Source organism: Carassius carassius, chromosome 27 (assembly GCF_963082965.1).
Source record: "Carassius carassius chromosome 27, fCarCar2.1, whole genome shotgun sequence".
Taxonomy (NCBI): Eukaryota; Metazoa; Chordata; class Actinopteri; order Cypriniformes; family Cyprinidae; genus Carassius; species Carassius carassius.
Genome location: NC_081781.1, coordinates 25,916,801 through 25,928,322, shown reverse-complemented (window position 1 = coordinate 25,928,322; position 11,522 = coordinate 25,916,801). Strand labels below are relative to the sequence as shown.

Here is an 11,522-nt window from a genome sequence, read left to right as displayed (position 1 = left end):
GGACTCTCTGGCATGCTGCCATTTTATTTCATGTAGGCCTAACCACTATCAGTCCAACAATGAAAACAAATGCACTTTAAAAATAAATGTAATTCGAACATACAAAAAGTGAAACAAATGTAAAGAAGTAATTGTAGGCCTATTTGTTTAGTTGGTGTGATTTTTGTAATGAATCAATTAGCCTAAATGTCTATAAATAGGGAGCTCCACCCGTGTAGGAGGGCGCATAGTCATGGCGTGTCCTTTCATTGATGAGGTGGTGGATGAGGGAGCGATAATCATACGCAGGGCATTTCAAAGAGAGCGTACTTTCAGGGACAGGGCAGACCCGTTGGCTTTTTCTGACTACTACCTGCATGAGCGGTATAGATTCTCGAGGGAAGGGATAGCATATATTTGCAGATTACTACTGAGCCCACACATCGCAAATAGCACACGGCGCAATAAAGCGCTCACAGTCCCGCAGACTGTGTGCATTGCACTTTGCTTTTTTGCCAGCGGAACATTTTTGTACACAGTTGGAGATGCAGAGAACATCAGCAAAGCATCGGTTTGCCGCTCTGTACGAATTGTGTACCTGTCTTTAAAAAAATTACTCAATGTGTTCATCACCTTCCCTGGCCACAGAGCGATTCACAGTATTAAACAAGCCTTTTATGGAATCGCTGGTAAGTTAAAATAAGAACTATATAGAAAATGGAAATATTTATTGTCTGTTAATGTAAGACATGGCAATTGACAGACAAACACTTAACTTTTGTAGCTTTCCCAAATGTTATCGGAGCTCTGGACTGCACCCACGTGCGCATAAAGTGCCCGTCTGGTCCGCATGAAGCAGACTTCGTTAATAGGAAATCATTACACAGCATCAATGTACAGGTACAGTCCCACTGAGATTATATTGTAGGCTAGAAGCGATTGTTCTTTACAATAAGCTGGGCACCTGTGTTCTATTCATTGCAAATGCATTTAAAATTCTATAAATATATATATATATATATATATATATATGTGTGTGTGTGTGTAAGTCCAGTGTAGTGACCTACATTTTTAATTATTTAGATGATTTGTGATGCAGACTGCATCATCACAAATGTAGAGGCAAAATGGCCTGGCTCAGTGCATGATTCCAGAATCTTTCAGGCCTCTTCTCTTTCCCACCAACTGGCACAAGGTATGTTAGTCACTTAACATATAGCAAAAACTACAGCTTTAAAAAAAAAACTTCAAATTTTTTTTTTTTTTTTTATTCAGGTCAATTCTCAGGAGTTCCCTTTCAAAAGCTACTCTCGATGCTGTGCTCAATAGCGCTAATGAGAACATTCTTTGTTCGACCGGTTGTGAAGCACGTGTGTCAAACACGCCAAGAATTGGCTTACATAACCTCGGCAGGTGACGTCACTGATAACGTGCACCTGCAGGTTATAAATAGACGTGAAACGGAAACATCCTCAGGTTTCTTTGTCTTCAGAGACCGCATTGTGTGTGTGTGTGTCACGCTGATGAAAGTATTAGTTTAAAAGAAAGTATTTTGAGAGTTATAAAAAGAAAAAAGGGAGAAAGAAAGTTCTAACTATTCTTGCTGATTCCATATGAGATGTGTGCCTCGCTCTCCATGGCCGATCTCTGAAGAGAAATCGCATGTTTATTGTTTAAAAAAAAAAAAGGCTGCTTTTGCGTTCTAGAGTGGCAGTTGTAAGCACCGCGGTTCACTTCCTATCCGCGCTATGCTCTTTGCTCTCACGAGGAACGAGCTGCTTCCCACTCATTAAGATCGCGCTCCGATCTGGAGGATCAGACGGTTCTCGCGCCCACCTCCGAAGCGTGCCCAAGCACTTCTTCGGATTGGGCAGAGACTGCTGTAGCTCTAGCTTCTGTTGAAATGGACATTGAGAGTGCTCTCTCCTAGCGCTCCTCTCGCGATTATAAGGACATGAGGAGTTACTAGGTAGTGACTCGTGCAGTGACCAGATTAAAGCCTTAAAATTAGATTTTGTATATTATGATTTCAAAGGTGAGAGAGACGCTAGCTGCTATCTCTCCCCTATTGGAGCAACATCATTTAAATAAAAATATAAATAAATGATGATGAAAATGATGATGATTATGATGATGAAAAATATATATATATATAAAATATATATATATGAAAGGACAGCAATTGTTTCCTGCCAAGCCACGTACTGCAGCAGCATCTGCACTTGGATGGAACACATTTCATGCTGTGGGTCAGACTAGTACTGCCCTGCACACCATAGGTTCTGCAGGCGTATCAGGCTGATTAAAATAAATAAAGAAATAAGTCTGAGTGCCAGGAGGAGACCTTTAATATGTTTCTCACTCACTGTGCTCAAGTGTCGGGGCTGTCAAGAAATAAATAAATAAACAGTCCGACTCGATCCAGCTCCTCTGGGGTAGGAGGTTCACAGAGAGTGTGGCGAGTTGTGCGCCCCCTCATAAGACTGGGGAGCAGCTTGTAGCACTTGGCAGCCGCAGATGGAGCTGGACTAAAGTACAGTCATTACGACCAAAGCAAGGGCCTTAAGCTGTGGACAAAGGGTGTGTCCCCTCAGGGAGGGCCCTGGAAAATTCTATCAGAAGTATAAGGCTCCTCCCTGGCACCCTTAGGGGATCACTGAACAACCTCCGCCACCATCGGTGTTTCGGGGGGCAGTGGCCTCCAGTAAAATGATACATGCTCTGTTGCTTCCTGCCACGTTTCAGGACACCAGATATCTTAACCCCCCCCCCCCCACACAACAAACAAAGTGTCACAATTAAGTGCTCTTTTTGGAGAAGCTGGCAGCGTGGAAGCTACTGCCAAATATCTCCCCATGAGTCAAAAGAACTGGAGTGAAGGGCTACGGGATTCAGTTTGCACATCCTCTTCTGCGTTTCAACAGCGTGGTCTCCACCTCTGTGAAACCGGCACTTGCATATCTGTTGACACAGGAATCACAGACTCTGCTGGTCAAAGGGGCCATAGAATGTGTTCCCCTGCCAGACAGAGAGTCAGGCTACTACAGTCTGTATTTCTTGATTCCCAAGAAAGACGGGGGGCTGCGTCCAATCACAGATCTATGGACCTGTATTTTCATTTTGAAATATTGCCACAACTTAGGAGGTTCCTGAGGTTCGCTTTCGGGGGCAAAGCTTACCAGTCTCAGGTTCTTCCATTCGGCCTAGCTTTGTTATCCCGCACTTATACGAAATTCATGGATGCAGCTCTGGCTCCTCTACGACTCCAGGGCATCCACATTTAAAATGTATATAAACGACTGGCTGAATCTGACCCAGTCTCAAGGGCTTGCGCTTCGACATCAGCATGTCGTCCTAGCTCATCTCGAATCTCTGGGGTTGAGACTCAACGGCAAGAAAAGCGTTCTCTCTCCGGCTCAGAGGACAACGTATTTGGGTGTGGTATGGGATTTGATCATAATGCAGGCACAGCTGTCTCCTGCATGCATCAAATCCATTCTAAACACTCTAAAGAACATCAAGCTAGGCCAGAAAGTCACTGTTCATTACTTTCAGAAGGTTTTAGGTCTCATGGCAGCTGCATCCACGGTAATACCTTTGGGCCTCCTGCACATGAGACCGTTTCAGTTGTGGCTCAGAGCCAGGGGATTTCATCCAAGGGCCAATCCCCAGTGGCAATTAAGGGTTACGTGCCAGGGGCTTCGTACCCTATCTATGTGGTTCAGACCCCGGTCTCTGACTTTGGGTCCCACTCTAGGTCCGTGTTGTCATCGCAAGATGCTAATGACAGACGCTTCCCTCATGGGCTGGGGAGCGGCCTTAGTTGGCTGTCCAGCCCAAGGGATCTGGAGAGGTCATCTTCTCGAATTGGCACATCAATTGCCTCGAAATGAAGACTGTATTTCTGGCCCTGAAATACTTCCTCCAGCAGTTGAGAGGCTACCATGTCCTAGTGCGGGTGGACAACACATCTGTAGACTCTTAAATAAATCGCCAGAGCAGACTGCAGTCGCGCCGCTCGAATGAGTTAGCGAACCAGGTTCTGCTTTGGGCACAGGACAAGTTCCTGTCCCTCAGGGCGATTTACATTCCTGGGCATATGAATGTGGGAGTAGACTTGCTGTCCAGACAAGCTGTGAAACACGGGAAATGGAAACTCCACCCCTAAGTAGTCAAATCTGGGAAAGATTCAAGTAGCAGAAGTGGACCTCTGTGCTTCACAGGAGATGGCACAATGTCCCCTCTACATCTCTTTGACGCATCCAGCTCCCCTAGGTCTGGACGCTATGGCCCATGCGAGGCCAAGACTGCGTCTTTACGCCTTTTCTCCGATTGCTCTGCTCCCGGGAGTCCTGGCCAAGGTCCGTCGACAGGGGTCTCGCCTCTTACTGATAGCGTCCCGTTGGCCGACCGGAGTTTGGTTCCCAGATCTAATATCCCTCCTCGATGGCTCGCCTTGGGCGATTCCAGTCAGGAGAGATCTTCTCTCTCAGGCACAGGGGACAGTATTTCATCCCCGGCCTGAGCTCTGGAACCTTCACGTCTGGCCCATGAGGGGACCAACCACAGATGCTGGCCTTCCAGCCACAGTAATAGAGACTATTCTAAGTGCTAGGACTCCCTCCACTAAAAGAACTTATGCCCTCATATGGAGTGTTTTTGAGGGCTGGTGCATGACACACCATGCAGACCCAGCTCACTGCCAAATTGTTTCAGTACTGGAATTTCTGCAAGAGAAATTGTCCTCAGGCACAGGCTCTAGTACTCTCAGAACCTATGTGGCCGCTATTTCGGCTTGCCACATTCTGATTGATGGGGTTTCTGTTGGAAAGCACCCTCTAGTCGCCCGCTTCATTCGTGGGGCTAAGCGGTTGAGGCCACCCACTAGAGCTACGGTCCCTTCATGGGATTTAGCCATAGTGCTCGAAGGGTTGGCTGGCCCCCCATTCGAACCATTAGAATCAGCGCCTGCCAGGCTTCTGACTCTAAAGATTGTTTTTCTTATGGGCGTTACATCTCTAAGGAGAATTCGGGATTTACAGGCTTTGTCAGTCCTGCCATCCTGTTCCGATTTTGCCCCTAGGTGAGTCAAAGCTATTTTGCATCCTCACCCTAACTATCTTCCAAAAGTTCCTTTCTCGACCATACATCCGGTCATTCTCGAAGCTTTCTGTACGTGCTCTTCAGACTTACGTCCACCGCACTAGCCAGTGGCATAAGTCAGAGCAACGTTTCATATGCCATGGGGGCCGCAACCGGGGGGGGGGGCTGCCTCCAGGCAAACAGTTTCACATTGGGTGAGGGATGTTCCTGCTCAAGTGTGTGATGCGGCAGGTTGGTCCTCTCCGCACACATTTGTCAGGTTCTATAGTTTGGATGTCCATCCTACTAATTTCCAAAGTCTTCTGTCCTCCGCCATTTACAACACCGGAGCAGAAGAGACTTCACTTACTGTGTCCAGTATGTGCTCTTCAGATTTACTTCCACCGCACTAGCCAGTGGCGTAAGTCAGAGCAGCTTTTCATATGCCGTGGGGGCCGCAGTCAGGGGTGCGGCTGCCACCAGGCAAACAGTTTCACATTGGGTGAGGGTTGCTATTGCCCTAGCCTACGAGGCGCGTGGTCAAACTTCGCCTCTAGGAGTTAGTGCCCATTCAACCAGTTGGGTTGCATCTTCAATGGCTTGAGCAAGAGGTGCGCCCTTGCAGCAAGTGTGTGATGCGGCAGGTTGGTCCTTTCCGCAGACATTTGTCAGATTCTATAGTTTGGATGTCGATGCTACTCCGGGCTCCCATGCCCTTGAGTCCACATCCCAGAGTCATGTCTGAGACCTCTTCGATGTTTGTGCACACATACTACACAGCCTTGGGGGTCCAGACACTTACAGTGTGGCGGCGTTGGTATTCTCGTTCCCATTAGCGCTATTGAGCGCAGCATCGAGAGTAGCTTTTGAAAGGGAACGTCTCGGGTTACTTGACTGTAACCCTGTTCCCTGAAAAAGCGGGAACGAGATGCTGCGCCTCAATGCCACACTGTCGACGTGTCCGGACGTCTCTTCAGACAAAGGGGTAACCTGAGGATGTTTCCGTTTCACGTCTATTTATAACCTGCAGGTGCACGTTATCAGTGACGTCACCTGCCGAGGTTATGTAAGCCAATTCTTGGCGTGTTTGACACACGTGCTTCACAACCGGTCGAACAAAGAATGTTCTCATTAGCGCTATTGAGCGCAGCATCTCGTTCCCGCTTTTTTCAGGGAACAGGGTTACAGTCAAGTAACCCGAGACGTTTTGCTGGGAGACAAGGGATATGCATGTCTGCGTCATCTCTTGACTCCCTATCAGGAGACGCAGACTGAGGCACAGCACAACTACAATATTGCCCATGCACGCACAAGAGCTCGTATAGAGATGGCATTTGGGCTCATCAAGTCAAGGTTCCAGTGCCTGAATTACCTCAGAGTGATTCCACAAAGGGCATGTGACATTGTAGTTGCATGTGTTGTGCTACATAACATTGCCTGCCTGAGGAGAGAGAGGCAACCAAGGATGGTTGTAGAGCAAGACTGGGACATTGAAGGCATTTTTGATGACAATGAAATAGGCAGGGTTATAAGAGACAGTTATGCCAATAATTATTTTAGTTAATACTGTCCAAACCATGTTAAAGGTTTTCACTTTCCCCTTAATTTACCAGACACACAAGTCATATTTTATTTTTATTTTATTTAGGTTGAAGCTGCCTGTTGGGGGTGAAAACATACAATTAAATGTGGTCAAAAAACAAAAAGGTCATGTGTCATTGTTTTAAATATGGCAGTTCTACTTGCATTTTTCTCAAGCTGTTAGATATCCAGCTCCAACTTTCTCATCTTGAGTTTTTTTATATTGGATGTCAGTATCTATGGCCTCCATTTGTTTCAGGAGATACCTTTTGTAGACTCCCTTTATGTTCTGGGTCTTGTAGGAACAGAAATGTATTTTATTTTTTTCAATTTGATCTAGTGCTCTTGGCACTTTTTTGTAATTTCTTAATACTCACTTGGTCACATGTCGTCCCAGACTAAGAGGGCTCTAGAAGGGTGTCAGCATCCTGTTGCCAATAATGGAAATACACACAATTTAGCAACTCACAGGTAGGCTATTAAAAATATAATTTGCAAATTTGTGCCTACCTCAGGCCTCCTTGAACATACTGACACAGTTTCCTCATCCTCCTCAACTGTAGATGGGCCTTCAACCTAAAACCATATGATAAAGCGTGGCTTATTGAATATAAAGTGAAGTGAAAGTGAAAGTGACATTCAGCCAAGTATGGTGACCCATACTCAGTATTCGTGCTCTGCATTTAACCCATCCAAAGTGCACACACACAGAGCAGTGAACACACACACACACACACACACTGTGAACACACACCCGGAGCAGTGGGCAGCCATATATTCTGCGGCGCCCGGGGAGCAGTTGGGGGTTCGATGCCTTGCTCAAGGGCACCTAAGTCATGGTATTGAGGGTGGGGAGAGCACTGTACATGCACTCCCCCCCACCTACAATTCCTGCCAGCCCGAGACTTAAACTCACAACCTTTCGATTGCGAGTCCGACTCTCTAACCATTAGGCCACGACTTCCCCCAACCATATCAGGTCAGATTCCAAAAAAAGCACTTTTTGTAAATGATATGATCACTGATCATAACCTGGATGTGCTCTGTTTGACAGAAACTCAGCTAAAACCTGATGATTACATTATTTTAAATGAGTCTTCCCCCCAAGATTACTGTTATAAACATGAGCTTCATCCAAAAGGTAGAGGGGGAGGTGTTGCTACAATTTATAACAATATTTTCAGTATTTCTCAGAGGTTGGGCTTCAGGTATAACTCGTTTAAAGTAATGGTGCTTTATATAACATTATCTAGAGAGAAAAAAAGTGTTAATGATAAATCCCCTGTGATGTTTGTACTGGCTACTATATACAGGCCACAAGGGCAACATACAGATTTATCAAATAATTTGCTGATTTAATATCCGAGTTACTACTGGCTGCAGATAAAGTGTTAATTGTTGGTGATTTTAATACCAATGTTGATAATGAAAAAAATGTATGTTGATGGTGTTGCAGGGGCCGCTATGGGGAACAGTATACCCACGCCGCCATGCTGAGGGGAGTGCAGGCCAGAATCATGGCGAGCACTAAGTACCAACTCTACCATTTCCACGGGAGTTGCCCCTGGGATGTTTAGACGACTGTTGGTGACAGTATCCCTTACGGTCAAAGGCCTAAGCTACATACCCAACTTAAATGTTAGGGCCTTGGCCCAGGGTAGAGCTGAAGGCTTGGAATCAGGAAAGATTCCTTTAAAGGGATACGGCTAAGAACCTATCATTTTCTACCAAGTCTTGCCTGTCACACGGGCTACCGCTAGCTTATGCACAAGCTTGCTGAAAGATCTGTCACAACAGTTCTCTAGTAGCAACACCCTGTTTAGATAGGTATCCGAGGAAACATAGGTGGAGTGGCGCCCAAGATGAACGGGGCTTTTACCAACTAAACTCCAAGCTCAGAGTAGTGCGCTCATGGGGGACCCTTTTTGGAAAAACGGAAGCGCTGCTAAACTACCATGAGAATCACCCAAATAGCCCCTCATGTTGAGGAAAGCAATGCTTGAAGTGTATAAATAAATACACACTGGCTGAATGAAGCCCAAGGAACCAAGGTCTAATCATCTCAAGAAAGGGAACGAGGCGGAGCACGTAACCCTTACCGTACAGGATTTTAGAAAGTGTGCAAAGTGTTCACGTGCACACTGACCACCATGTTGTTTTGAGAATGTACACAAAGCTTAGCGTGTGTACCTAAAGGTTCCTAAGCATCGCAGAGGCGCTGAATCGCACAGGAGAGTCAAGCTCAATTTTACAAACCTCGGGCGAGGGGAGCATCACCTGAGGCAGCATATACAAGAAGACTTCTGTAACTGCCACCTCCACTTTCCGCTAGATGCGATAGCACCACTAAGCGGCCAGGAGACCCCTCAGGGTGACCTGGCCGGACATCCATGAAATTCCCTGCAGTGCTGTGCCAGGCCTGATGATAAAGGAGGCTCCCGCAGAAGCCTGTGATCTCAGCCACCTAATACCAGAACATGAAGCCGGATGGCTGGTGCTGGCGAGTGTTTAGTAAACACTGTAATTGAGCACTGCAAAGGAAACTCACAGAATTTATTAGTAGACACATAACCACCAGCAATTTAATACACATAAGTATATACACAGAGGGTTACATTTTTACTCACCCACCCTCCTGCGCTGGAGCCTCGCTCAAGGGGCACCTCCTTTTAGTTCGAACCATCAGTCAGGTGGTTGCTATGAACATAAAACCAACCAAAAACATTATAGGTCCAGGATAGGAGACTGTAATTAGGAAGGGGAGGATAAAAGCAGAAGTAAAAAAAAACCCTGAAGAGAATGAGTAGATTCCTTGGTATCACTATAATTCGGACGAGAACGCTGCCTGGTCTGGATCACATCCCTTCTGGTTCTGCTTACCTCCACGTGACCCACGATTCCTCTTACCCCTGCCCACAGGTGGGGGATGAGTGCGAGTTGCGACTCTAGCCTTCTGTGGCCGTCTTTGATCCTCAAATCGAGACAGGCCAGGACCCCTATGTTGTTTGGGCTCGGACCTGGACCTTCGTGGAACGAAGGATCTGAATGCAGCCGAGCGTGCCTTCGTCTCCCTGAACTTCTCGATCACTGTCTCAACAGAAATACCAATACGTTTACAAGGCAAAACCTGAGTATCAAGAAGAAAGCCTTTTCTTTTTTCCTGATGTCTGTCAGATTCATCCACAGACGTCTCTCCGCTGCCACCATGGCTGCCCTAGTCCTAGTCGACTCGGCTACATGATCAGGAGAAATGCCCTTGCCTCCATCCAGGTCTCTTAGCAGATCAGCCTGATCAGCCAGATCATGCTTGAAGCGCCACCATCATGTGCAACAAAGCCACAGCCTGACCTGCTGCTGCATATGCCTTGCCATCTAAGCCAGATGAATTTCTGAAGGGGCTTAGATGGCAAGAAGGGAGCTTAAGAGAGGATGTCTCCCCCGCAGAAATATTTTTTTTAGCTCTTTCTACAGGGGGCATCCCCTCATAGCCACTTTCGCGCATCACCTCGATGTCGGCAGATTTACTCTAATGCCGAAACCGAGGGATGCGAGAAGAAAACGGAATCTTTTATTTCTTTTTGATATCTGTATGGAGATCATGCAGAAATGGAAGGCTCACCTGAGCTGGAGGGCTATGGTCAGAAAGAAAATGCTCATAGAGGGTTCATCTTGTTAGCGCATTTTCATGGCACGTCCAACTTTGCCGTGGCGCAATACATAACCTCCAACAGCTCTACATATGCAGGGCAGGAGATTTGAGAAGTCTCAGCCTCAGCTTCTTCACCATCCTCAAATATCTCCTGCTTTCCCTGGGTAAAAACCCAGCAGAGCACTAACCTCAGTATCAGATAGTGTTAAAGAAAATCCCTCTTTAAAACATTCAAACAGATCCACCTGTATTCTCAAGAGCTCATTCTCCTCCGTGCCTCAGCAGCGTCAGATCCTGAACCGCGGGAAGCAGATGACTGCCTTTTTTCTTTTTTTTCGGAAGAGAGATGAACGAGAGCGGAGCTTTTTTTTTCTTGAAAAAACACTTCACACAGAATAGTAAGTGAAGACGAAGAAGAGAATGACGTGTTCTCCCGGTGCCTGTTTATAGTCGTGCCAGTTGTGACATCTGAGGCTGTAGCCAGCCAACAAGTTGGTGTTTTTTCAATGTATGCTTCAGACACGGGTCACGATGAGGTGTTCCCCATAGCGGCCCCTAGAGGATGTAATGTCTCGTTCACTTGAAAGGGAACTATGGACTCTCTCTTTTCTAGCATTTTAGATATGGTTTCTCCTTTATGCTTAAGGAAGATTAGGTATAACAGCTAAAGAGACACTGTGGTATAATGAGCTCATTCACACCCTAAAGAGAGCAAGCCCGGAAAATGGAGCGCAGCTTGAGGAAAATAAAACTAGAGGTATTTCATATTGCTTGGCAGGAAAGTACCATATCATACATAAAAGCATTAAAAACTAGGTCTGAAAACTAGCTAGGTCTGATTACGTTTCGTCTCTTTTAGAAGAAAACAAACATAACCCCAGGAACGAAAAATAAAGCATCAACAGGTGTTGACCTTTCCCAACAGCACAGCAGTAATGACTTTATGATCTACTTTAATTCCAAGATTGATACTATTAAAGATAAAATTGTAACCTTCCGTCAGCTACAGTATCACATCAGATAGTATGCTATAGATCCCTTAAGGAACAATTCCACTCATTCTCTACTAAAGGAGAGGAAGAATTGTATAAACTTAAAATTAAATCATCTAAACCAGGGATCAAACACACCTGAGCATGCTAATCAATGTCTTCAGGAACATTAGAAAATCACAGGTAGGTGAGTTTGATCAAGGTTGGAACTAAACTCTGCAGCACATTGGCCCTCCAGG

At 46.0% G+C, this 11,522-nt stretch overlaps 1 protein-coding gene across 1 annotated transcript; it reads left to right on the top strand.

The window, feature by feature from the left end:
- The first annotated feature begins 232 nt into the window (after positions 1-232).
- Positions 233-6,625, top strand: LOC132107370 (putative nuclease HARBI1). Its single transcript, XM_059513594.1, has 4 exons — positions 233-668; positions 764-879; positions 1,063-1,167; positions 6,323-6,625. Exons 1-4 carry the CDS (start codon positions 233-235, stop codon positions 6,623-6,625), a joined length of 960 nt encoding a protein of 319 aa, XP_059369577.1.
- Positions 6,626-11,522: the final 4,897 nt, after the last annotated feature.